We start from the raw sequence: 27,864 nt of genomic DNA on the forward strand, positions 1-27,864 counted from the left end.
GAAAATAAATATTTTTTTGAAAGGGTAAGGTAAAGGGAATCAACTCTACCATTAAATTCAGGGAAGGTGAGAAAACAAACATTGAAATGTCTATAGAATTCTATATGGAATGGAAAAGTATGGGATCTTCCTTGACCATCATACTCTGAAGGAGTGATCTTTCCTCTGTTGAATTAGCCATCTGCAACATCTAACAGATGTTATTATGTATTGTTTCCTCTGTCTCATCCTTTATCAAACACATATTGAGTCCCTATAATGTGTCAGGCACCATGTGAGACATTGGGGTTTCAGGTGAATATGATGTCATCCCTACTTTTGAGGAGGTCAAAAAGGACAAGTTAACAGATGATCACAATATATTGAAATCAGTTTTATAATAGAGGCAATGTTGGCATACAGCAGAAGGAGTACTTATATTTTTCTTCTTTTGTGTTATTTTCTTGAAGTGGACTGTGAAATTAATGGTAAGGCTATGTTTTTCGTTGCTTTCTGTCCTTAGTACCCAGTACTTTTCTGTACTATGAAATTATGGTAAGGCTATGTTTCTCATTGCTTTGTGTCCTCAGTATGCAGTGCTTTTCTGTATAAAATAGGTATACAACATGTGGAAAATTAGGCCAGATACCTTAAACAGACCATAAGGGAATAGTAGAAGAGGGATAGAATAAGAATGGTCACAACTGGGAGAAACATCTAATGAGCATGCACAGAAAAGCAAAATCTAAACAATTTTTTAAAAGATCACTTGGCCAAAAAAAAAAAAAAAAAAAAAAAAAAAGGCTAGAAAAAAATTTGATCTCATGATCAAGAAGGAATTCTTATTAGTACCAGGACGGATAAGGCTGAACTTTTTAATGTCTTCTACCCTGTCTCTTCAGCCTAGATCACAAGTAAGTAGTTGACTACAAAAAATTCAGCCAAGGTGGAATTTGGGAAATGAACAGTAATCAAAGGGAGAGAAATGGTTAATGAGGAAAGGAAAAATGGAAGTATTCAAATCCACTGAATTTGATGATATGCACCCTAGGGATACTTGCTAAACAAGCAGATGTGGCTACTGACTCACAGGTCATTATTTTTGAGAAGTCATGGAGAACTAGAGAAGTCCCTAAAGACCAGAAAAGGACAAATATGGCTGTCTTTGAAACAGGAAGGGGAGAAACATAGAATGACCCTAGTAATTAAAGACCGCCAACTTATTGATCTTTAGGAGAAATGAGAAAGAACCATCAAACAATCAATTTGTAGTCATCCAGGAAATCTGGAGACACTAAAGAGGAGTCAGCATGGTTCTGTGAAGAGCAAACCATACAGATTACCTTAATTTATTATAGCAATAGAACAGGATTCCAAGACCAGGGAGAAGTCTCCAGTGTAATCTGTTACACTGGATAACATGGGAAAAATAGAATCTGGACCATGTTGCTTTTACCAAGCTGAATATCTGGGTGGGAGATTTGTACATAATGGAGATGGTGAATAAATAGTAGACATATTATTGAGTGATGGTCCAGTAGGGATTGGTCCTGAGGACCCGTCTGTTCAGCTTATTTACTGACATTCTGGACAAAGAAATCAAGAATGTGTGCATCAAATTTGTGGGTCCCAAATTTGGTATGGTTTTGCCTTTCTGGAAAATAGCAATAAAGTTCTAAATGACCCTATGCATTGGAAAAATAAGCCTATGATAATTAGGGTTGAAACTTAATAAGAAAATGTGCTTGTAAAGACCTACACCCAAGATTACAAATATAGGATAGGTAAGAGTATCAGAGAAAAACATGTGGGGGTCAGAACTGACCACAAATAGAATGTGATTTAGAAGTACACTGTGGTTATATAAAAACCAACAGCATTCTGGGATAAAGTAATTCACTCTTTCATTCAATTTTTTAAAAGACTATCATTGAGCATCTACTCCGTGTTTTCTTGCCTTTATGTTGTCATTTTTCCTTCTTTAAAATGTTTTGGAGCCTGAAAAATGTGTGGGAATGGAAAGAAGCTATCTCATCCACATAATCTATGATACGTTAGAAAGGCCATCTGTTTTTTTTTTTTTTGAGATGGAGTCTCACTCTGTCTCCTAGGCTGGAGTGCAGTGGCTTGATCTTCTGCCTCCTGGGTTCAAGCGATTCTCCTGCCTCAGCTTCCCAAGTAGCTGGGATTATAGGCATGCACCACCATGCCCACCTAATTTTGGTAGTTTTGGTAAAGACGGGGTTTCACCATGTTGCCCAGGCTGGTCTTGAATTCCTGACCTCAGGTGATCTACCCGCCTCGGCCTCCCAAAATGCTGGGATTATAGGTGTGAGCCACTGCACCCAGCCTAAAAAGGCCTTCTAACACCAAATTGAATGCCTGTGGTTCTACATATTACCTGATTTGACCTCTAATCTGCTTTTATAATCTCCATTTCCACTATAGCCCTTTTGTGTTCCTTATCTCTAGTCAAAATGGATTGTTTTTTTCTTTCCCCATACATGCCCTAATCTCTGTTCCGATTGTTTGCTGTTTCACAAATTCACTCATTCTACCAACTTTTACTGAGCACTTACTATGTATCAGTCATTGTGGCTAGGATATTGATGATACTGAGATGAATAAAACACGATCCTTCCCTTCATGGAACTCACATTTCAGTGTGAGAGAATCATGTAAGCAAGTTTTTCTCACCCAGCATCATAGAGGCCATAAGAAGACTGTGGAAGGTCCATTGTGGGCCTATGGGAGGGTGAAATCCACTCTTCCAGTTTCTACTTCATTTCTTTATCGTGCTTTCAATTTAATTTAATTCTATCTATTTAATTTCTTCCTTCTTCTCTCCTTCCGTTTGTTCTTTCTCTCTCTCTCTTTTTTTCCCATCTGGTTAACTTAACTACCCTCATGGCTCAGCCAAATGCCACCTCTTCTGCAATGCCTTCCCTGATATTTTCAGGCAGAATTAATAGCTGCTTTGTCTGTGTTCCCCATAGTACACCGTTTGTACTGCGATCAGGCTCTAGTTTAATTCTGTCTTGTATTACCTTGATTTGTTTACAAAACTGTCTGTCTTCCTTTGAGACTAGGGACCTTGACTTATTCATTTGTTTTTTTCTGTAGCACCTAGAAGAGTGCCTGGCACCTAGTTGACACTGAAAAAAATATTCATTAAATGTGAAGTGAGAAGACCAGAGGAGGTGGGGTCTGGGGCCGGTCTTTCAGGAGAAAATATGCTGTCCTTGCACAGTGACTAGGAAGGGTATATCCACCTTCTCGTCATTGATCAGAGATCCTGAGAGCTTGTTAGAGTAATAAAAGGTAGTTGCTTTTTCAATAACTACAGTACTTTTATTTTGTTGGATGGAGTATGAAAGCTCAACCATCCGTGATGGTAGAGGTGACAAAATGATGGCTAGTGGTCTTTGTAGGACCAAGATTATATGGACTGCAAATAATTTAATTTTCTGAATTATTTTCTAAATTATAAAAATAAAAAGACTTTACCAAAATTTTTGACTTTCAACTTATCTTCAAAACACTGAAAAATTTCAAGTCTGGGACCACTTTCTTCCATTGTAATTAGCTGAGGCTGAATCGGAGCTGCCCTCTTTAAAGACAGAGCTGCTCTACTTTCTGTCTTTAAAGGGGACAAGATTAATGCAGTCTTAACTTACACTTGTTTCTTTTTATGTTAATTGAGCTATAATTCATATGCCATAAAATTCACCCTGTTCAAGTGTATAATTCAGTGGTTTTAGCATATTCACATGGTTGTTCAACTATCACCAGTGTCTAATGCCAGACCATTTTCATCACTTTAGAAAGAAACCACACATTCATTAGCTGTCATTCCCCTATCTCTCCCCCTGCTGTTCCTGAAACCACTAATCTACTTTCTGTCTGTATGGTTTTGCCTATTCTGGGCATAGCATATAAGTGGAATCATACAACATTTAGCATTTTGTGTCTGGCTTCTTTCACTCGGCATTACATTTTCAAGGTTCATCCATGTCATAGCATGGATCATATGTTATTCATTTTAATGGCTGAATAGTATTCCATTATATGGATATACCACATTTTGTTTGCCCATTCGTCTGTTGTTTGGCATCTAGTTTACTTCTACTGTTTGGCTATTGTGAATAATGCTTCTATGAATATTGGTGAACAAGTTTTTACATGAACCCAATTGTTTCCTAAGTCCAGCCCATTGCCTCATTTCCAGCAATCTTTCTGATTCCTGTAGGTTTTGATCCTTGTGTTTCGAGCTGCTTAGGGGTAGAAAGAGTAGGAATGTGCTGGAAAAAAAGCAGAAAAAGGAAGAAGAGGTCCTGGGCACCTAGGGTGTAAGAAGAAGAGACTGAATACCTAGAGGTGACAAGGAATGCCTAAGGAGAAGAAAAGGAAAACAGGGATGAGAAGGAACAGAAGACACACTTCACCACAGCTTCCCTACAATCACAAAGGATGCAGAGAAAAGGAGGGGGAAGGGGTGTATAGCAGCATGATGGAATGGGAAGGCCATCAGTCTAGGAGTCAGAAGTTGTGGGTTTGGTCCCTCTTTTGGCTGATAGGACCTTGACAAGGTACTTCCTTGAAATTCATGGCTTCTTATGCAAACTGGATACAAAATGACTCACTCATCCTCATTGGGTTTGCAGGAGGATCAAATGATATCATAGAAGTGACAAATGTTAGAAAGCTGAATATATAGTACACATGTGAGAGATTAAGCTTCAGGAAAAAGCTTGCATGTGAGGCTTCCAAGGACTAAAGTGATCCCTGAAGAGAATGGTCGGAGAAACTTAGCATCTGAGAGGAGCCTTTCTGTTGGAAATACTCTCATTGCCGATTAGTTTGCTCATAGGGGCTCTTGTCCACAATAACTCTTTTCCTTCCCAGGCAAGGGTGAGGAGGATTTTTTTGCTCTTTCACAGATAAATGAGAGAGGCCCAGATTTTGTTAAAGCCCTTATCTGTTCTGAAAACCCCATCGTGGATCATTAGTTTTATACAGCTTTTCCTTAGTTGTGATGGAAAGGTAGAAAACGTGATAAAATGTCCGATGAGATGATTAGGCCATTACCAGAGGTCTCCGTGGACTGGGTGTGTCTTGAGGGCAGCCTAGCATTGTTTGAGACATGAATGGTGATTATTATTAATAAAAAGTCAAGAAACAACAGATGCTGGCAAGGCTGGAGGGAAATAGGAAAGCTTTTACAGTGTTGGTGGAAATGTAAATTAGTTCAATAATGTGGCAGATGGTGTGGCGATTCCTCAAAGACCTAGAATCAGAAATACTATTTGACCCAGCAATCCCATTACTGGGCATATACCCAAAAGAATATAAATCATTTTATTATAAAGACACATGCACACATATGTTCACTGCAGCACTATTTACCATTACAAAGACATGGAATCAAGTCAAATGTCCATCAATGATAGACTGGATAAAGAAATGTGGTGCATATACACCATGGAATACTATGCAGCCATAAAAAGGAACGAGATCATGTCCTTTGCAGGGACATGGATGGAGCTGGAAGCCATTATCCTCAGCAAACTAATGCAGGAACAGAAAACCGAATACTATGTGTTTTCACTTATAAGTGGGAGCTGAACAATGAGAACACATGGGCACAGGGAGGGGAACAACCCACACTGGGGCCTGTTGGTAGGGGCAAGGAGAGGGAGAGCATCACAGCATCAGGAAAAATAGCTAATGTATGCTGGGCTTAATATCTACGTGATGGATTGATAGGTGCAGCAGATCACCATGGCACCCCTATGCAACAAACTAGCACATCCTGCACTTGTACCTGGGAACTTAAAATGAAATTAAAACAAAAATGAAAAAAAAATTTCTGAGACATAATAAAAATCACTAATATTTATTGAGCACTACTTTGTGCTACTCTTTTAATCATTTATGTACTAACTCACTTATCTTCATTAGAACCCTATGAAGTAGGTTTTTTGCAGAGGAGGAACTGTGAGGGATGAGAAGTTAAATAATGCCCTGGACACATAACCAGAAAGGGTGGAGTCGGTATCACACCCAGTCATCCTGATTTCAAAGCGGTGCACAGAATGTGATGTGATGTAGCAGAAAGAAGCCCAGGCTTCCAATGAGAAGGCCTGGTGGTCATCACTCCACTACCCCTGAGAAAAGAGAGTGGTCTGTGGCCTGTTATTGTGGGAATTGCCAGCCTGCTTTGGGTACCACCAAGACCCATCTCTCCCTTTATGTTGAATTGGTGGGGCCAACTCCTGACATAATTAAATCTTAAGTCTAGGAGGGATTGGATACCAGTCCTCTTGGTTTTATTTCCCATTTCCTCTCTAGTGTGAGACTTGTATGGGAAGGAGGGGAGAGAGAAGAAGTAGGGGGAGGAGATGGGAGAGTGGGGTGGGTGGGAATGACATCAGGTGGGAATGTGCCAGTCAGCGGGGGTAAATTTTCCACTTGGATCTATGTGGAAACCTGATCCTGCCTCTATTTTTGGTTTCCTTCTCTAACAACCTTTCACCAGATTGGAATTTTTCTGCACCTGTAACACATTTTTAATGTAATAAGTCTAGGAGAAACCAGGTATTATATCATGCTGAGGCCTGTGCTGTGTTTCTAGGAGCAAAGGTAGCCCAGACCCTAGTTTATCCCTATAGAGGATTAGTGTATTAGTCACCCTGTAAAAGCTCAATTTATTATGATTTTTTAAATGTTTCTTTTAGCACTTGCTTATAAAAGGTGAAGAGGGGAGCCTCAAATGTGTCTGTGTTCCCTGCCCCCACCTGCTTCACACAAGCCCATACTCTCTGTCAATTCCCTATGAACCCAAATTCCACAAAACTAAATCCAGAGGTATTGGCTTTGACCAATTAGCTTACCTTTGCTTCACTGGCCTTTGTCCTGGTTTGGGCCAGTGTGAGGAATGAAAAAATGAGATTATTGTACTTGCCACCCCTTGGCGGGGAATGAAAGTAACTTAGAAACTAAGTTAGCTGTTTAGGGTGACCACAAATGGCTCCTGGGACGGAAGCTCAGATTTGGGTTGTTTCTGTGCAACTGGGTCCTTCCTTCTCCCTTACTCCAGGTTGGCTCTCTGTGGATATACCACTGCTTGTATGGGGCTCAGTGTAGATGTTTCTGCCAATTTTTCTACCTAACCGAAGTGTCCTATGCAATTCATTCCTATCACTGGGTTAAAAAAAAAAAACAACAAAAACCAAGAAACAAAAACAAGGAAAGAAAGAAAAAAAGAAACAGTTTGAAGCCCACGTTCACAAAAGAATGTGTGAGGCCGAGAGAGCGTGCTGGACTCAGGAGCATACATGGGTTGGTGTCCCAATTCCACCATCCAGGCCAAGGGCTGCATGTAAGCTACCTGGATTTTGAATTTTGGTGGATATTCAGTATTCAAGTAAGTCTTTTATCCTTTATTTCATCTCCTGTCCCCCACTCACTAAAATCCTGACTTCTACCTTAGAATGTGATATAATGTAGCAGAAAGAAGCCTGCTTCCAATCCGAAGATAGGAACTGAAGCCTCAGCTCTGCCATTTTCTAGCTGTGTGCCAAGGGACAAAATCAAGTTTTGTGGAGACGCAAGGGGATATAGTTTCCGGTGTCTTTTTTAATGGAAAATGACACAAAGTCATGAATGCAAAATTGCTATGGTCCCTGAGAGGACCTGGAAAGGGCTTGTACAAGTGAAGGCTGAAGGACATCAAAGCTTCATTAGCTTCACTAAATTGCCTCTGTGTGTAGCCCTATGTCATTCAACCTCTTTGAGCTCTAGTTCTTTTCTTTTCTTTTTTCTTTTTTTCTTTTCTTTTCTTTTCTTTTTTTTCTGTCTCTCTCTCAACCTCCCTCCCTCCCTCTTTCTATTCTTTTTTCTTTTTTAGATGGAGTCTCACTCTGTCACCCAGGCTGGAGTGCAGTAGTGTGATCTTGGCTCACTGCAACCTCCGCCTCCCAGGTTCAAGCAATTCTGCCTCGGCCTCCTGAGTAGCTGGGATTACAGGCAGCTGCCATCACAACTAATTACTGTATTTCTAGTAGAGATGGGGTTTCACCATGTTGGCCAGGCTAGTCTTGAACCCCTGACCTCAGGTGACCTGCCTGCCTTGGTCTCCCAAAGTGCTAGGATTATAGGTGTGAGCCACTGGGCCTGGCCTCTAGTTATTTCATTCCTAAAATGGACTTAATCATGCCTCTCTGTCCCAAGAGAGTATTGTAAGGAATATGCAGGAGTAAATATGTGTGAGGGTGTTTTTGTACATACACATGCATGTACACACACACACAAATACACATGCACACATATATATACAATTTAGAAATGTATTATTATTACAGTTCGTTCAGATATTGGTTTATTGTTTTGATTACACTATCTAGAGTTTCCCTATCCCCTACTCAATTATTTGTCTCAATGGTTCTTTACTTTTTTTCTTTTCTTTTCTTTTCTTTTTTGAGATGGAGTCTTACTCCGTTGCCCAGGCTAGAGGGCAGTGGCATGATCTTGGCTCACTGCAACCCACCCCCCAGGTTCACGTGATTCTCCTGCCTTAGCCTCCCAAGTAGTTGAGATTATAAGCATGCACCAACATACCCAGCTTTTTTTTTTTGTATTTTTAGTAGAGATGGGGTTTCACCATGTTGGCCAGGCTGGTCTTGAACTACTGACCTCAGGTGATCCACCCACCTCGGTCCCAAAGTGTTGGGATTACAGGCATGAGCCACTGCGCCTGGCCTCAATGTTTCTTATTGGCTCATTGGCCAGGGTATGAAAATGCTTTATTGGGTGCCCACTATTTGTATTGCCGAATGAATTCCAGATCTAGAGAGTGATAAATAAAAAATAAGCTGCATTTGCAACAACATGTCTCTGGACCCTCTCCACTCCATCATTGCATATGTAAATGGCTCTTGCTATATTTCACTAGACCTTCAATAATTGTGTTTGGAACCTTAAATATACCAGGGAAGTAAGAAAAAAACTACGTACCTGGATGGTTATCAGTAAAATGTCTAATGCTGTTGGCTCCTCAGGTGTTGATAGAGACTTTCTCTGGCTTTGCAGCTTTGAGATCTGCATCCATTTGCCATTAAAAAATGAATAAAGCATCTCCACCTCCCTGATGGTAACTATGAGTATGTTTCCATGTCGATCTTTAATGGGTTCATAGTAAACTCTTCCCAAGTTGTGTGTCCCAAGTAAATTCTGGAAACAAATGGATTACTGGTAGCATAGAGGGTATTATGCTAATAAAGCAGCACAACAGCAACAGAAGACACTGTGAATAATTATCTGATTGCTGAGAAGCTGTTTGCTCTCTCTCTCTTTTTTTTTTTTGCACTTAAACATAGAATATATGGCATCATAGAAATGTACTTCACAGAAACTCAAAGAAAATGTCTTTACAAAGACATTGGTAAAGATTGCAGAGCCTGCAAAGATTACAGCAAGACGCACAAAAGTTACGTTTTTTTAAAAAAAAGCAAATTCAGTATCTGTAAATATTTCTTACCCACATAGACGCAACAGTACATAAACCTCAGTTACCAGCGCTTGAAGAGAATCCCAGATGTTTTAAAGAAAAATGTCTGATATTTAAAGTATGCTTCTGTGGAGTTCTCAAGAGATCTGCAGTAAGCTGGTATGAGGTGGGGTTGTTTAAAATGAAGAAGTGAATTGACAATGTAGCACATTGTACAGGTCCCCAAATGACTGCACATTCCCTTCAAGATACTTTCATTGGGAAATTGGCCTGGTTTGACTTATCTGTATTTCAGGGGCTTCTGTTTATTTAAAAACCTGTTAAAATTGCTTATAAACTGGGTCACCTGAGGCAGACAATACTTTTAGGAAGGTAGGAAGGGAAAGATGCCACACACTCAATGTGGAGGGGCTCAGGTTATTCCTAAAATAAACAGGAGTTTTACAAATATGCAGGCTTTGAAGATTTCTAACGTAGAACACTGGATGAATAGGATAAAATCCCCTCTTGCTTTAAATATCCATGATTTCTAAACATTATAAATCATCTTAGAGCTCCTAGCTGTTACTTTTGTGAGCTCACATAAGTGGTGGTGAGATGCCCTGTTAGCATGAATACAGAAATAGAACTGGGATTTGTAAAACTGACGAGGACAACCTAAAAATGAATGAGCCCGGAAGTCAATATCTACATCTATGAAAGCCCCACAATTTTCCCTCACAGGTAGGGACTGCGTCTGAAACCTTATCTTCTTCCTCACAAAGACCAGACTTAGGGCAAGTAAGGAATTTCATAAGTAATTTTTGACATAAAAATTCATTTAGCAAGATGATGATTTTTTTGCAATGGCCTAATCACTGAGTCATATTTTTTCTTTCCAACATTTGACTTCTAAATCATAGAGAAGTGGATGAGGCTTTGAGTCCAGCCCTGTGGGGTACTAATAAGTAGAGTGATGTTGGTAAACTGGCTAGCCAAAAAGGAAAAAAAGAAAGAAAAGAAAAGAAAAGAAAAGAAAGGCCTGATTTGTAGCATATGCCAGTTTCAGTGGTATAAATACTCTTGCTGTAGTGGGATTTCAAACTACCCAGAGTTTGACAACACGCTTTCAAAATCCCTGAATATTTAACAGTTGGCTCTCTTGGGCCAGTACAAGTTGGTTCCAGCCTACCATTGCGATTAAGACTTTACTTATATTTGGTATTGAATTTCAGGGTTGGCTACCATTTATTAACTGTTGGACTTCTGAAAAATTATTTACCCTCTCTTGTCCTGAGTATCATCATCTAAAAGTAAGAGTCTTTACAGCTCAGACAGCTGTTATGCTAATCCTTATCTCAGTGAGTGTTTGAGGGATTAAATCAAGCAACTCATGAAAAAGTAGTTTGCAAACTCTCAAGCTTGATACAATGTAGGGTGGGGGCTTTCTTTACTGCTCTAATTGGAATCCCACCCAGGCTTACATCTACTCCTTTCCAAGACCCATCCCAGATTTCAACTCCTCTGGGAAGACTTTTCCAACTCTGTAAGGTAGACTTTACCATCCCTCTTTTGTCCCTTACTGTTTCCTGTACAAAATTCCATCTTAGCATGTCTCTGGCTTTACTGCATGTATTGGCATATGAGTTCACGTTATGAATTCATAGTTGTTTCATCTCCGTGTATCTGTGTCCCTTGCACAGTGCCTGCAACATGGAAAGAACTCAGTCACTTTTTGTTGACTTAATTGACATTTTGTATTATCATTAAGAGGCTGGAAAATGTGATTCACTTTGGACCAAAGCTGATGGGTAGACATTGATTATGGTGGTCTTTTCACTTAAACAAAGTTATTATCAGTGGTTCACTATCAGCTGTAGATAGGTTTTCTAAGGGGTTGAATAAGAAAGCACTAGAAGTCTTCTTGAAATTTTTTATTAACATCAAATTAGGTTAGATAAGCTAGCTTTGGGGAGAGCCCAATTTAAAAGTAGAATATTGGCTGGGCGCGGTGGCTCAAGCCTGTAATCCCAGCACTTTGGGAGGCCGAGACGGGTGGATCACGAGGTCAGGAGATCGAGACCATCCTGGCTAACACAGTGAAACCCCGTCTCTACTAAAAAATACAAAAAAACTAGCCAGGCGAGGTGGCGGGCGCCTGTAGTCCCAGCTACTCAGGAGGCTGAGGCAGGAGAATGGCGTAAACCCAGGAGGCAGAGCTTGCAATGAGCTGAGATCCGGCCACTGCACTCCAGCCTGGGCGACAGAGCGAGACTCCGTCTCAAAAAAAAAAAAAAAAAAAGTAGAATATTACTGTGAAAATAAATTGCAACCATCTTCCATGAGGGAGAATTCAGGGTTCTTTAGGGCCTAGAGGAAAAATAGACCATGTTAATACAGGTCATAATCAAAGTTAGGTGATCTGGGGCTCCTGATGATCCTACAAGAGCCACCTGATGGCTAACAGGAATGCATCTAGGTTATAACCAGGACAAATCACAGGGCTGTCAATAAGCCCTAGGCAGAGGCACAATATTTAGAGGCCTTTATTCAGTTTGGGGTGGCACGGACATGGGAAGGTGAAGGAAGTCCAGAGTTGGGATAAGGAGGCCTGAAAAAGAAGAGCAAAATTTTGGGAAAATCTTTTTTCCCCCTTAACAAATGTAAAGAACACAGTATTCATACATTGGTACTTACCTCTTACTCACTAACACTCATTTCTAAAAGCTACGGAGGAGGAAAGTTTAGCACAACCTGCAGTGTCAGAGTTTTACTGTCTTTGGGGGATAAGTAGTTTAGACACCTTTCAATACAAGAGCAATGTACACTTCTCCCTCTTGGGGCCCTGTGTCATTTTCCTAAGAGAAGGAAGAACAATGTGGGCTCTTGGTCACTTACAGGCTTTCTCATCTTAATTTTTGTTTCCCAAATGCTAAGATACTTATCTCTCCTCCTGCCTAGGTAATTTTAATTAAGAATAGACTCCTTTTTCTTTTTTACCATAATATGAGTAATTTTTTCTCTTTAAAATTTTGCAAATTACTACACAGTAAGAAGATGAAGAACTGGAAAGAATGCAGGCTTTGGAGTTATATAAATCTGGATTTGAATCTAGAATCTGCTACTTCCTATCTGTGTAACCTTGGCACAAATGAGCCTTCCTAGGCCCTAGTGTTGTGATCTGTTAAAAGAATACCAATAATAGTACTTTCTCATTAGGTTGCAGTAAAGATTAAATGAGATTAAAGTTTGTAAAGCACTCAACACAGTGCCTGGCACCTAGTCTGTTAAATAAACGCAAGTGGTCACTTCATTATTATTTACTATTATATATTAAAGGAGCTCACTAGAGAGCAGAAACCCAGAAAACAAGGTGCAGATTGCACAGTGCTTGATATGCACTGTGATAAAGGTAGGTCTCCTGACTTGGACACAGTGACTAACCCAGTGACTATGAGTGCAGATGCGGGGGAGAAAGTTCACGACTGAGGCCTTTGTGCGCTGTGATAAAATGTCTGAGCCACAACCGGAGGAGTCTAAGTCAGAGAATGCCTTGGTCAGAATCTTTTAGATTGGCTACTCTGGCCAGAGTATGGAGAGTGGATTGGAGGGTGTTTAGATTGGTAGCAGAGGGATGACTTTGGAGGCTTTTGACCTAATTGGAGTATTCAGGCAGTAGTATACAAAACTGGAAAGGAGAGGAGAGTAAAATGAGATGCCCCAGAGGAAAATCAATAGAATTTATTTTTGGTTGATGCCAATCAAACTATGTATAATGCATTTTTACTTTCCTCAGAACACTGTTATTTTATTTTTTTATTTTATTTTATTTTATTTGTGAGACAGAGTTTCGTTCTTGTTGCCCAGGCTGGAGTGCAATGGTATGATCTCAGCTCACCACAACCTCTGCCTCCTGGGTTCAAGCGATTCTCCTGTCTCAGCCTCCTGAGTAGCAGGGATTACAGGCATGCACCACCACATCCAGTTAATTTTGTATTTTTAGTAGAGATGGAGTTTCTCCGTGTTGGTCAGGCTGGTCTTGAACTCCTGACCACAGGTGATCTTCCCGCCTTGGCCTCCCAAAGTGCTGGGATTACAAGCGTGAGCCACATTGTAAAATATTTTAAATTAGTAGAGTGATCTAACTTATTAACTATGTGTCAGTCCTCAAATTTCTTTTTCTTTCCCTTCAGAAAAGTTTCTCTGTACCTTACACCTCCCTTCCACCTCTCTTACCTCCCTCCCCAACAAAAGGTGCCTTCAGTATTTCCAGACATTTTCTTTGTAGAGACTAGTAAATAGTTTGGGCAATAGGTCCTACCAAAAAAAGGTGATGAACGCAACTTTATCATTGAACTAGGCATACGGAAACTTGGAGAGAAGGGCATGCATACAGTACTCAGGCCTTGAAGGGGGCACTGTGAAGGTGACCATTTATTGAAGACTATGAGGCTCTCTGGTCACAGTGCAGGACTGGAGAGCTATCCATCCAGGTGATAACTATGCTACAAAACATTTCTGTGATCCCTTTTCCCTTTGGCTAAAGTTTCCCTCAAGTATGAGCATTGGGGTACATGGGTTTGGATTGACAGATATGTTTATTTATCCAACCTGTACTTACTGAGTGTCTACCACATGCCGGGCATTGGGGATATAGTGGTAGCCAAGACAGACACATTCGCTGAGCTGAGGAACTCACAGTCCAAGTGGGTCACTAAACAGATAATAATACAGATAATAAACTCTAGGATTCTGATCACTTTCCTGAATGACGAATATGAGGTGCTATGAGAGTGATTCACTTAATCAAGGGATCAGAGAAAGGCTCTTTAAGGAAGTATAAAAATTAAGCTGAAACCTGGAGGATATGTAGGAATCACTAAGGCAAAGTGAGGAAAGAAGGGGATTCCAAGCAAAGGAAACAGCTTGAAAACTAGCAAAGGATACTGAGAAAGACCAGCAAGTCGGAAGAAAATCAGGAGAGTGTGAAACTGTGGAAGCCAAGGGATAAGCCAGTCTACACAAGGAGTATGGAACCAAGCATATAAAATGTTGCTTAGTGAAACTGAAGTCATTGGCAAGACTAGATCCAGGTTTTGTGGGGGCCTGAACCATACAATTTTGAGGCACTCTTTAAGACAAAGAATACAAAACTACAAAAATAAAACTAGGTATGAAAGTGACTCTTTATCTAGAATGATTAAAGAAATCTCCTCTCCAGCAAATACTAGAGTGTTTGGAATTCTGGGTCCCCTTTCCCCCTGAAATTTCTTTAGGTAGTTTGCAAGAAATGCTTCCTGACTGCAATCCAGCTTCCCTTCCGTAAAACACTGTGGGTTCCACACTCACAGGGGTCCCACGCTCATAGCTCATGCAAGTGAGGTGTCCTGAAGCTCCATTTTGGCAGCATCATCTGCCTCTGATTTCTGGTGCCCTTAAAGACCAGTTTTGTATGTATCACGGTAGCTAAAGTCAGAGAGAGGGTTGAGAACCGATAGAAAATGAAGATGTCAGTGGAGAAAGAGGATGTTGGTAACTCTTCCAAGAAGTTTGGGTGTAAGGAAGAGAATAGTTTGGTAGCTGAAGGGGCATGTGGGGCTATGGGAGGAATTTAGGGGGAGATTTAACTGGAAAGACTTGAGTATTTTAAAATAAAAATGAGAGGGAAGAGATGGGACCCAGAGCACATGTGGAGGAAGGAACTTAAGTCAGGAAATGTGAGACTTTATCTTCTGAAATAAAAAGGAAAACAAAGAAGGTTCGGTCTGTGCAAGGAGGTTTATAAATTTGGCAGAAAAAATCATTAATTTCCTTTTTTTCCTTGATGAATTATACAGTGAAATCATCACCTGAGATGTGAAGGAGAGTGTGGGTAAGGAGAAGGGATGTGGGAGAATGAAGAAGGTTTTTATTTTATTTTATTTTATTTTATTTTATTTTTTTTGAGGCAGGGTCTTACTCTGTTACCCAGGCTGGAGTGCAGTGGCACGATCTCAGCTCATTGCAAACTCTGCCTCCCAGGCTCAAGTGATCCTCCCACATCAGCCTCCTGAGTAGCCAGGACTGCAGACATGCATCACCACGTCCAGCTAATTTTTGTATTTTTGGTAGAGATGAGGTTTTGCCATGTTGCCCAGCTGGTCTGAAACTCCTAAGCTCAAGTGATCCACCTGCCAGCCTCCCAAAGTGCTGGGGAGAAGGTTTTAAAATAGTTGCTTTACAGTGTGAGAAAGCAAATTTAGTAGAGAAAGGAAATTGGACCACTAGGTAACATTACATGTGAGAATTGTAGTCATGAATTTAACATAAAACCAGTCAGCCCTTTTTTGTGATTTTTTTAATGTGGCAATGTGTAACTACTTTAGACATGTTGGATTCATCCAGGCGTGGGATTTTTCCAAATAAATAATATGAAGGGAAAATATGGAATATTTTCAAGGAAGTGATTAAGATGGGCTAAGGAATCTAAGCTGGTCAAGGAAGGAAATGACTTCAGAAGTGGGCTGATGAATTATGAAAAGGGGTGAGGTCTATAGATTTGGAAGCTGAGGAAGTCCAAAAGTATTGTAATGGGAGTAGTTGAGTAGGGTCACACTGGCCATCATTGCGTCACTCAGTGTCTGACTGCACTGACTTGTAACAGCCTGATCCTTCTCATATTGCTGATATGAGATTAAAGTTCTAAGAAACCTCCAATAAACACATAATAAAGAGCCCCCCTTGAAATTCTAAGGTTTTCCAGTCTGTGATCCAGGCATGTCTGGGCTGTATGGTAGGGTGATGGGAGGGTCCACTAAGGAGTCTGAGGCTCTTGGGAATGTATTTTATCCTAAAGAAAGAGTAGCGTGAGGTGCAGTGGCATGGGCCAACTCAAGTGGGTCAGTGATGAAAGGACGAGGCACTTTGAATTCAGCAGTCATCATGGTCTGCTCCAAGAACTGCTTCTTGAGTTGGAAGAGAAGATTACGCAATCAAGAGTGAGTTGAGGCCAGGCACAGTGACTCACGCCTGTACTCCCAGCACTTTGGGAGGCCGAGGCAGGTGGATCACCTGAGGTCAGGAGTTCAAGACCAGCCTGGCCCACATGGTAAAACCCTGTCTCTAGTAAAAATACAAAAATTAGCCGGGTGTGGTGGTGGGTGCCTATAATCCTAGCTACTCGGGAGGCTGAGGCAGGAGAATTGCTTCAACCCAGGAGGCAGAGGTTGCAGTGAGCCGAGATCACGCCATTGCACTCCAGCCTGGGCGACAGAGAGAGATTCCACCCCATCCCCCACCCAAAAAAACCCCGAGTGAGTTGAAATGAACAGCTCTGTTTGCTAAAATCTCACCGATCATACAAAGCAGCAAGCAACCTGTGTAATAGAATATATCACAGAGGAGCAAAATTTAAATTTCGGAATTAATTGTAATAGCAACAAAATATTGCAGGAAGTTGAATTGTTATGATTGTGAGGGTTCAAGAAATGACATTCGTATAATTGCAGGTGGGGGACAAAGCCATAGAATTTTTTCTTTTGTTATTATGACCCTATTTTTATGCTGTGACCTACATGGCCTGGCCAAACACAGCTTAACATAGATTCCTGATATGCATATTTCTGGGGTTGATGTAACTGCAGATTTGCAGGTAGATACCCATTACTGATAAAGGCTCAGTGATCTCTTAACGGCCCCAATCCCATGTAGCAGCTATTTTTTTTTCTGTGCTAAGATCTACAAATTCACTTAATACTAGAAAACAGTAAGACGAAAACTCAGAAAATCTTGGTTAGAATTTAATGTTACTTCTAGGAGGAGCTCTGTAACCTACAAAGATTGGGGCCTTGATCTGATGTGATTGAGAATATGGAAGGATAAATAAATTCAGGCTTAAAGATAATCTTTTAAGAGTTGCTTTCTGTTTGTTTGTTTGTTTTTATAAGTAAGCAAAAATGTCTGTGCTTTACCAAAATCATCACACCAAGAAACTGCTCAAAATATCTGCTCATCTCTTTTTTCCATCTCCATATACCCCTTAATGCATAGGACACCAGAGCAGCAGCTGTCCTTCAAGTGATCTCATTAAAGTTCTCTTATTTTGCAGGTGATGAAACTGGGGCCCAGAGAGGAGAACTGAGTTGGCTGATTAATATCAAATCTAGAACTCAAGTCTCCTTACTCTTTGTTTAATGAGTTACTCCTATACACTGTTCAAGAGAGACTCACTTGGAGGAGATTGCTAAAGGTACAGTTTTGCTACATGAAACCTGCACACCTACAGGGATGCAGCTCCAGCTGTTCAAGAAAACTTCATATTCTTAGGGGTCTGAAAGAGAAGGGAGCCCACATTTCCCTTTCTAGGTGGGACTGGTAACTGAATTATCCACGTTCAAAGTATTTTCGTTGGGGGCCTGGGTTGAAACCTGGTCCCTCACCTGTAGCTGTGCTGTTGCTGAAAGCATCTTCTGCCGAGTTTGCAGCACTGTGGATGAGGATGAGGATATTGGTGCGCTTTGTCTCAGCCACCTTATATCTTCCCACATACAAGACAGCTGCAAAAGAAGGCACACAGTCATGTCATCGTCCAAGCCAGTACATGATTTAGGTTGTGGCATCAAAGCAAAGCAGGGAGAAAGAAATCTGACCCCTGATGTTTATTCTCCAGTCCATTTTCAGACACACACGAAACAACTTTTTGATCTCTGTCCAATTGGAAAAAGATCTGAATGCTAATGAAACGGTCAGATCCACATTTTAGTCCTTGCCAAATGATCCCATAACTCAGAACAGTGGAGACACATTGTGATGGGATGCAAGCCTCTTTGCTTTGAAAATGTAGTGTACATGTTACTTTGGTGCTTTTTTTAATACGACATAGGGCATGCTAGGGCTGAAAAAGACCTTTGAGATACTTTATTTCTACTCCAAAACTTTGATAGCTGGAGACCCCTCAACTAATGTTTCAGAGATTTGTGTGCAGCAACATTGGTACAAAGTAGAGAAAAATGAAATCAGAACTTAGTATACCTTCGTGAACCACAGAAAATCTGGTGTAATAGAACTGGTGTGAGAGTCATCTATTTCAACAATTGGTACTTGGTCTTCATTGGTGACTAAGATATTGTCTTTATAATAAAATATAACGGCTATGTAGAGTCCCCTAAAAAGAAAAAGGAAAATAAAAGTATTGTCCTCAACCATCTTGGAAAAATATTTGTTTTGGATGTGATAAAAGATGAATTTAAAATATACCTAGGAACACACTCCTTCTAAGCATCACAAGTTCACTAGTTACAACTCAGAGAGAAAATTACTGTCTTGCACAAATTCTCGGGAGAAAAGTGAACTTTATTCTTTTGAACACAAAAAAGAAATTTCTACCAAGTTTCCACTCAGAACCAAAACGAGCGCATTCTTGAAAAGTTAAGATTTCCTGAAAAAACTACATAGAACCCACCGTTTTAAGGTCTTCACAAACTTGTTTGAGGAATGGAACAGGTGTTTCAGGCTCCTTGAGACTGACTGCTTGCGGCCTGTGGTTTGTAATTTTGTACTTTCTGGAATGTATTTTAAAAAATACAGTATAAATTCCACTGGGCAGATCAACACTCCCAATTCTGTCTTCCTACCTTCCTGCCTTCCCCTCCCCCATCCCTTTAGTGTCACTTATCCTCAGGTTCATGTAGGGATTCTGCTCGTTCATGCCTATAAGAAGCTCCTGTGGCCGGGCGTGGTGGCTCTCACTGGTAATCCCAGCACTTTGGGAGGCTGAGGGGGGCAGATCACGAGGTCAGGAGTTCAAGACCAGCCTGACCAACATGGTGAAACCATGTCTCTACTAAAAATACACAAATTAGCTGGGCATGGTGGCATGCGTCTGTAATCACAGCTACTCAGGAGGCTGAAGCAGGATAATCGCTTGAACCCAGGAGGCAGAGGTTGCAGTGAGCCGAGATCGCGCCAGTGCACTCCAGCCTGGGCGATAGAGTGAGACTCCGTATCAAAAAACAAAACAAAACAAAACAAAAAAAAAACCTCTTGTATCTTGAGATGCCAGTGGTTAACTCAATGAACAACTCCTCAAAAATGCTGGAGATAAGTAGTATTTATAACTGCAGAGGAGACCACCTGTGTGTTCTGTTGATACTCTTTGCTTGGAAATTTTTGATTTATTTTAAGGTAGGATAAAAAGACATGTAATCAACTCCTTTGCCCTTCTCCCTACTCCCGCAATTGCCTTCTAATATTCATACAATTCTCAATGATGCTAAAGCATTCCCTGTAAATCTACATATTCCATTAACTTTTTTCATTATAAAATTATTATAAGCACATTACAGAAAGTCTGGAGAATAGAAAAAAAAAAAGAGCAAAACCCCACCCATATCATCTCTTCACTTCTATATAACCACTGCTAGCATTCTGGAACAGTTTTTTTCTTCATTGTGTATGTTGGTTTACAAAAATGGGTATAGGGACGGGTATGATTATCATCCTCATTATTCAGAAGAAGAAACTGAGGCTGAGAAGTGAAATGAATTGCTCAAAAAGTGAGTACCTGGGAAAACAGACATTCATTAATTGGACAAATATTTATTGGGGGCACTACTATGCATCAGACTCTGCAGCTACAGTGGTAAGCAAATAATTCATTGCCTCTGTTCAGGTCTTCTGCTTATAACATGGAGCTTGCCCTAATAAAGGTAGTAGACTTCCTATACTTCCTATAACAGCCTTTGCAAATAATATTGCGCGGAGCTGGACTACATTATCACTATTGTAACTCTCATATTCTATGTAATGAAGGGAAGCTGAGGTTGTTGGCATCACCACCAGACTGCTGACAGACATGTCACTGGAGACGAGAATATGGTCCATATCACTGCTGTTAGGCATAGAAGCCTGGGCAGGTGGCCCATGACAGAGGGCCAGTGTGTCTTTGGTTATGATTACATAGGAACAGCTGACTGACACAAGCGTTCATGCCAGTTTCAAGTTTGTGTTGGTAATGGTTATTCCTTGCAGAACACAGCAAAATCATTCTTTTTTTCTGACTTGAACATGAGTTTGGCTGCTTGGAAATAATGCTGCTGGGACTTCCAGTTAAATATGCAAGAGTGAACATGTTTGTTACATACTGCCCTTTCCCTAAACCTCACTAAAAGCAGAGTAGAAATTAAGAAAAGAAGGAAACAACATAAATTTTAAAAGACAAAGTGATGGGAAAGGAGACAAAAGTAAGTAAATTTCAGTAGCTGGAAAGCAGATGGATAGAAAGATTTAAGACTTAGACAGATGAAGTCGAAGGCAGCAGTGGAGAAAGTTCAGAAGTGATCTGATTCACTCCATGGTCTCCATGGACTGCTCAAAGTGAGGGGTGAGTGTGAGCTAAACACCAGAAGAATTTGTGGAAGTCTGTTAAAAAAAATAGTTAGACTTCTTGGTCTCCTCCCTTGTTATATGACTGGACACATACCTCTTCCCCACTCTAGAAGAAAGCTAGTGGCTTGTTCTCTGGAAGTCAACAGATAAACAAACAAAAACCCCAAAGAACAACAACAGGCATCTCTGGAATGGGAGACACCAGGTAGTGTTGAAAATGGGGTGCTGATGATGGTGGTAGTGTACCCCAAATGGGCAGATTTATGCATAAGTTTTTATACATAACATTTCCCTATTGAGTTCTCAGAACACTGGTGTCCAAACTTCTACCTTCCAAGCAGGACACTGGAAGAAACTTCTGTGGAAAATTTGACCAGCCTAAGAGAACCTACCCAAAGATTCTGACATTGGGAATATCCCAATGGAAAGGTGGTACCAGGTCACCTTACAATGAATCCTGTAAGTAAAGAGCCCTATGCGTGTGCTCAGAGCTTCCCAATGGCTATTGTTTCCCTTCTCTGAAATCTGAGTATTCATTGAAGGATCACCAGGCAGTTGAGAAAAGCATCTAACATGAAATATAAAGGCCAAAAATTAGTGAACAAAAGATGAACTTACACAAAAGAAAGATTATTCTGAGAAAAGAAAATATAAAATGAAACAAAGCCTGCCATTAATATTCTGAGAAGTAAGAGAAGACTTGCATCCTTATAAACAGAGTAAGAGTCTATAAAAAGAACCAGAGGACAAAAGAGAGCACTGGCAATTAAAAACATGTTGTCAAAAGCTGAGAAACCCAATAAAAGGCTTAGCAATTAAAGCTGATGAAATATCCAAGAAAGTAAGGCAAAAGGATGTAAGGATGGAAAGCAGAAGAAAAAAAGAAAAGAAAATTAAAGGACGAATGTAGGAGAACCAAAATCTGAATAACAAGAGTTCTAGTAAGATGGAGGAGAGGAAAAGAAGGCCAAGAAATACTTAAAGAAGTAATTTAAGAAAATGTCTCACAATTAAAGGGTATAACTTTTCATGTTGAAAGGACTTTCCAGGTGCCCAGTATAACAGACAACAGATGCCTTAGTACATCACTGTGAAATTTTAGAACATTGGAGTCAAAAGAAAACTTAAAGTCTTCCAAATAGGGGAAAAAAAGGTTTCATATAGAACCTCTGGAATTAGAATGACATCAGATTTAGTCCTGAAAGCTGGAAAACAATGAAACAATACCTTCAAAATATGAAAAAAAGGATTTCAACCAAGAATTCTATACTCATCCAAAACCTTGAATAAATGTTAAGTAGAATAAATACACCTTTAGATATACAATGTCTCCAAATATTAGTTCCCAAGCCCCCTTTCAGGATGCTGCTAGGGGGAAAGCTCCACCATGCGATGCAGAAAGAAGGAACCCAATACTGGAGAGTGATAAGAAGAGTCCTCAATACCGTGGTAAAAGGCAATCCAAGGGTGACAGTTGCACACCAGGCAACCAGTGACCAGTCTAGACTGGAGCAGGACAGAGGACTCCATGAATGTTTCCTTAAGAAGAGGCAATAGAAACACGTAAAGCATCTGATTATATTGAGAGAAGACTGATCCAATTTGAGAATAGTTTGGGGATTAATTATTATAGCCATAGAGAAAAACAAGCAAATGCACAATAAATGGTTGTTAACTCAGGGAAAACAAAAAGCTATACAGGAAAGGAAAATAATCATATAATTTATCATTATAATGTAAACAGTAAATACTGATCTTACTAAAATTCAATATACATATATTTGGAGATTGAGATGATAGGAACTATGCATGCAAAGAAGGGAGGGGTAGGGTAAAAAGAGATGCATCATTACTTTCTTTAGTGAGGTAATGACTAAAACTGAAAAACATAATTAGAAATATGAGCATGTAGGCCGGGCACGGTGGCTCAAGCCTGTAATCCCAGCACTTTGGGAGGCTGAGGCGGGCGGATCACGAGGTCAGGAGATCAAGACCATCCTGGCTGACACGGTGAAACCCCGTCTCTACTAAAAAAAAAAATACAAAAAACTAGCCGGGCGAGGTGGCGGGCGCCTGTAGTCCCAGCTACTCGGGAGGCTGAGGCAGGAGAATGGCGTGAACCCGGGAGGCGGAGCCTGCAGTGAGCTGAGATCCGGCCACTGCACTCCAGCCTGGGCGGCAGAGCGAGACGAGACTCCGTCTCAAAAAAAAAAAAAAAAAAAAAAAAAAAAAAAAAAAAAGAAATATGAGCATGTTATTTAGAGATATGGGGAAAATACTAAAAAAATTAGCTAAAGGTTAAGAGGTTATCTTTGGGGAGGAAGAAAATGGAAGAAGGAAGAAATTGCTTTTAAGAAAACATTAAAACTGTTTTGTTTTACTGAAGTCATTCAATCCTTAAACAATGAATGAATGAGGTATATATAATTATTATCTGCATTTTAGAGATGAGAGAAATGAAGCACAGAGTTGTTTAGGCAGTTTGCTCAAGGTCACACAGCCAGCAAGAGTAAAAGTACAGCCCAGATTTGAACTCACGCAGTCTGGCTTCAGAGACACATTATAGTTATATATAGCTTACATAAAAATGAAGATTAAACTAAAAAAACCAGACTAAAAATAAAAAGAGAAAAATAAGAAATACTACTACCAGCTGGGAAAAGGGCACATGCAAGCATTAAATATTCTAGGTCTGGTCACATGGTAAAACTGTACTTTGGAGCCCTTGTGGTTGAATGGGGCCATGTGACCACCTCTGGCCGATGAGTTTTGGGTGTAATAACATGCAGAAAGTCTTGCCCATATGAGACCTTCAAGAGTTTTTTTCCTCTCTCCTATGGTTGCTGGCAAATATTTCCAGAGAGAGGATGATAACAACACAGAAGGACTCCCACTGATCAGTGGAAAATGCATAGCATGAGGGAGAGAGAAAGGTTTGGGGAATCATTTGGTTACTGTAACATAGTAGGGTTCACCTTGACTGACACATGGTCTAAACTAACTTTTCTCCTAAGAACCTTGCGGCTTCTCTACTGTTCTTCTCTGCTTGGTTTGGAGCTCTGGAGCAACAGTTCATTTTCTGTACTCTGAATGCAGTAGTTCCCTAGCTTGTAAGTGCATGGAGCATAGGAGTTTACTTCATTCATGTTGGCATGTCTAGCCCCTACTATGTGACCTACAAATTACATAGTAGGCAGGGTTCCAGTTAATATTGTTTTGCAGGTTGAATAATTGGATAATAATATAAATTCATCCCTATAGGATATTGCTATGATGAACATGATTGCTGTTTTAATATTGTAATTCATTATGTATGCCAGTGTACTCACCTTGTGAACAATGAAGTTAGCTTAACATCTCCCTCGAATTTTCATCCCAGTGCTAAGCATGCAGATCGGCTTTGGCCAGTTCTTTAGCCAAAATGTAGAAATTAATGTAGATGTCGGTACCTCTTATTTAGGAGTTTAGTAGGAGAAGTGATTTTTATTATTACTCCCATATTTGGAATATGTTGTATAGTTAGTGAGTCATTAGAGGGTCATTACAGTTCAGTTACCAATTACCCTTCAATTCTAGGGAATATCCATAAAGTGCTGAGGATGGACAGTGGCTCCATTCTCAATGGGAGAAAAGTAAGCCATAGTTTGCCAGGTAAAGACTGCATCAGGTGAATTTAATGCACCTAATTTACTCTTCATAGCAATCCTGCAAGATAGGTAATATTATCCTGACTTTGCTGATCAAGAGGCTGTGGATCAGAGTGGTGAAATGCTCTTCCCAGTAATGAACAGCTTGTAAGTGGTAGAATTGGAATCTGAAATAATTACTTTTTCTAATTGTAAAGTTGGTAAAAGTTTATGTCCCCAAGAAACCACTTAGTATTTCAATGTATTTGAATATTTTAAATAAAAATGTTGTAATAATAAAAAATAATGGATAATAATTTGGTAATTCTCTGTAAGCAATACATATATTATCCTTCATTTATCCTTCTGTACTTAGGGTTATGTTAAATCATCTTAGATTCATTCTTTGTGTGTGTGTGTGCGAGGTAATTTATTTTGGCATATTATAAGTCAGCATTTCCCAAAATTTGTGCTTTGGAATACCGATACTGTGAAAAAGTTTTACATGGCTAAAGAAGTTTGGAAAATGCTTGTTTAAGCAAATGTGATATGTCTCTTTATTGGAGTCTTTAATATTCTAAAGTATATTTTAAATTTCTAAGAGAAGATGTAGAATTCAACATTTCCAAAACTTACATGACAAGAGAACCTTTTTCAGCTGAGCATATTATTGGACCACTGATCTTTGGAACATACCTTGAGCACTGTTTAAGTGTCCAGAGTATATTTCATATAAAATATATTCTTCTTTGTTGGAAAGTTCTACCTCATGCCTTACTTAAATCTTTCCTGATATTGTGTGCAGATTTACATTCCTCTGGGGGAAAAGCATGTACATGACAGAAGTTGGATGGAAACTATAGAAACGATTGGGCCATCTAGGAAATCATTTTTTGATTATGAGATAGGAATCCAGTGGTAATAGGGAGAGCATGAATCCTCAGACAATATTAAAAAAACTCTCATTCTCATGAGTAGTTTCAGCTTTTCCCCTTCTGATCAAGACCAAACACACAGTGGCTTATGATTTTCCAAGAATCATCTGTCCACTTGCTTTGTTGCCTTTGCTGTCACACAGGAACCAATGGCCAGGGATGTGATGGAGAGGCAGAAGATGAGAAAGGAGCTTTGGTAACAACTGGCCTGGTTAAATGAGCCCTCAATAACCGAAAATTAAGTAGGCTTCGGTCAGTGTGGAATATACTGAAGGTCCTGGTCTGGGTAAAGACTTCTTAGAGATCTGGGAAGGGAAATCCCACTTGGGTTTCAGAGCTACTCCATGCATATTTACATATCCTAATGAACTCGTCACTAGAAGAATATTATTTTCTTGCAAACACTTGTCCTCATTTCTAGCTAGAGCCTACATTGCTGAAGGACCCTACTGTGATAGCTATGTAGTAATTGGGAACAACCTTTTACTAACGCTCAGTATGATTTCTCTATAGCAAGCTCAAACTCAGTGAGTATCTCTTAGTTTCAATTGTGGATTTTTTTTTTCTTTTAAAAAATTGTTATTTTTAGAGACAGAGTCTTGCCCTGTTGCCCAGGCTGGAGCACAGTGGCATGATCATAACTCACTGCAGCCTCGAACTCCTGGGCTCCACAATAGTGGATTTCTTACCCAGCTGTTCCAGCAGTGCCCTAAATCTACAGAGCACAATGCAGTTAGAGATCTGATGGGGGCATGGAAAATGAAAACTTTATGTAGGCTTTAATTCTCCAAATAAAACTAAGTACCTCTTCCACGAATCGTTACACAGATCAGAAATCTGACCCTGTCCCAATTGAGCAGCCCGAGTAGAAAAGAAGCTTTTAAAGCCTTCTCAGAGATTCTCTGGGTGTAGCTGGTAAAAGTCTAGGGAATATGTGCTCTACTTTCCTGTGAGCAGTGGTGCAGAGGAAGATTAAAATTCAGGAGGAGGTTACAGTTCAGTACCCAGTCCTGATGTAAGGGTGCGGGACAAAAATGAAGCGTGTCAGGAAGACTGGACTTAGAACCAGAAAAATCCAGCTTGGAGTCCTGATTCTGTCTTTTCCTGGCACTGTGACCTTGGGGAACACCACTTAGCCTCAGTGGTAATTGCCAAAATGAGGATGAACATGAGATACTGGGTGTGAGATTGCATCGTTATTATTATGCTATTATTATATAATTATCAATAATAATTATTATTAAAATAAATATTATTATTAATTATTAATAATTATTAATAATTATTATATAATTATTATAGTATTATTATAATATATTATCCTATATTATTAATAAATATGGAGGTTTATTATTATTATTGTTATTATAATTGGTTTGGTTCCTATAGGGATACTCAGGGGATTTTCCTTGGAGGCAAAATGTTTTTGGGTGAATATCCCAAAGAGCTAGCCCCACTGAGGAGTCTTGTGAAGGGACAATTCCGAGAGAAGGGAACTCACGGCAGCTGCTGTTTTTCTTGTGCTTGTTTTCAAACCGTTCGGACAGAGGGAGAGGGAAAGGAAGGGAGGGAAGGAGAGAGAAGTCTCTTCTGAAGGGTTAAAGCAAGATAGTGCTGTAAAGTGATTCCAGATGTACAAATATTAATATCTCTCTCCCTGATGAATGAGAAGGTATGACCCAGTTAGGAAACTGCTAAAATTACCGGCGCCACCGAGACCTCAGCTGATGGCCCGGCACAGATTTTTATCCTTACCCCGGCAACTGTAATGCTGATGAAGGGTTCGGACCTGCTGCAGCAGACCTTCCAAAACTTCACTCTGTCCCTTGTGTCTGGGCTCTCTGTCGTCATAGTCTTTCCAGTCTATTGAACAAAAGAAATAAACAGAGTGAAATTTTAAAGCAGGGGAGGCCTCTTCCTTGCCCTGCCTCAGGAGCCGGAGTTTTGCTCGTACTACCCACAGACTCCGCGGATGAGTATCCCGCACATGCAGAGCAAGCGGGCGATGCTAAGGATTTGGAAGCTGCCATTGTTCAGAGCTCTGTGCAAAACAGTAATTGTGGTTGGTTTCTTGTGTCGAGCAGTCTTAGGGCAAGAGAAAATGGTAATTGAAGGCCAAAAGAAAACAGGAATTTGGGAGTCCCATCTCACCTCTTCCAACCCCTTCTCCCCTTTTAGCCTTCTATATCCTAACCAGTTCCTCTGCCATCTCTCCACTGAGCACCCCAAGTCTCAACTGGATTTTCACAGTAGGAAAGAAAGGGGTGGGAATGTGCAGACTAGATGAAATCCACAGTCCCAGTGCTTTTATTGTAGGTTTCACACTTTTGGCCAAATTGACATTTCTTTCCAAGGAAAGAGCCCATGTCAGATGCCAAGAAATGGAAATCTACATTTTGCTCTAATGAATGTCTGCTTTGGTTAGCTGGCACAGCAGCCCCTGCACATACTCTGAGCCACCAACCACCCTGTC

At 40.2% G+C, this 27,864-nt stretch overlaps 1 protein-coding gene across 1 annotated transcript in view; it reads right to left on the reverse strand.

Annotated features, from left to right (window-relative positions):
* The window catches only part of ANKFN1 (ankyrin repeat and fibronectin type III domain containing 1), a 536,065-nt gene that overhangs the window by 41,508 nt on the left and 466,693 nt on the right, over positions 1-27,864 (reverse strand). The window contains exons 11-15 of the mRNA XM_050764649.1: positions 27,147-27,254; positions 18,906-19,005; positions 18,476-18,608; positions 17,884-18,000; positions 8,995-9,210 (exon numbers count right to left, since the gene is read on the reverse strand). Coding sequence (XP_050620606.1) covers positions 8,995-9,210; positions 17,884-18,000; positions 18,476-18,608; positions 18,906-19,005; positions 27,147-27,254 — 674 coding nt within the window. The remainder of the gene's footprint in view (positions 1-8,994; positions 9,211-17,883; positions 18,001-18,475; positions 18,609-18,905; positions 19,006-27,146; positions 27,255-27,864) is intronic.

This window comes from Macaca thibetana, chromosome 16, assembly GCF_024542745.1.
Source record: "Macaca thibetana thibetana isolate TM-01 chromosome 16, ASM2454274v1, whole genome shotgun sequence".
Lineage (NCBI taxonomy): Eukaryota > Metazoa > Chordata > Mammalia > Primates > Cercopithecidae > Macaca > Macaca thibetana.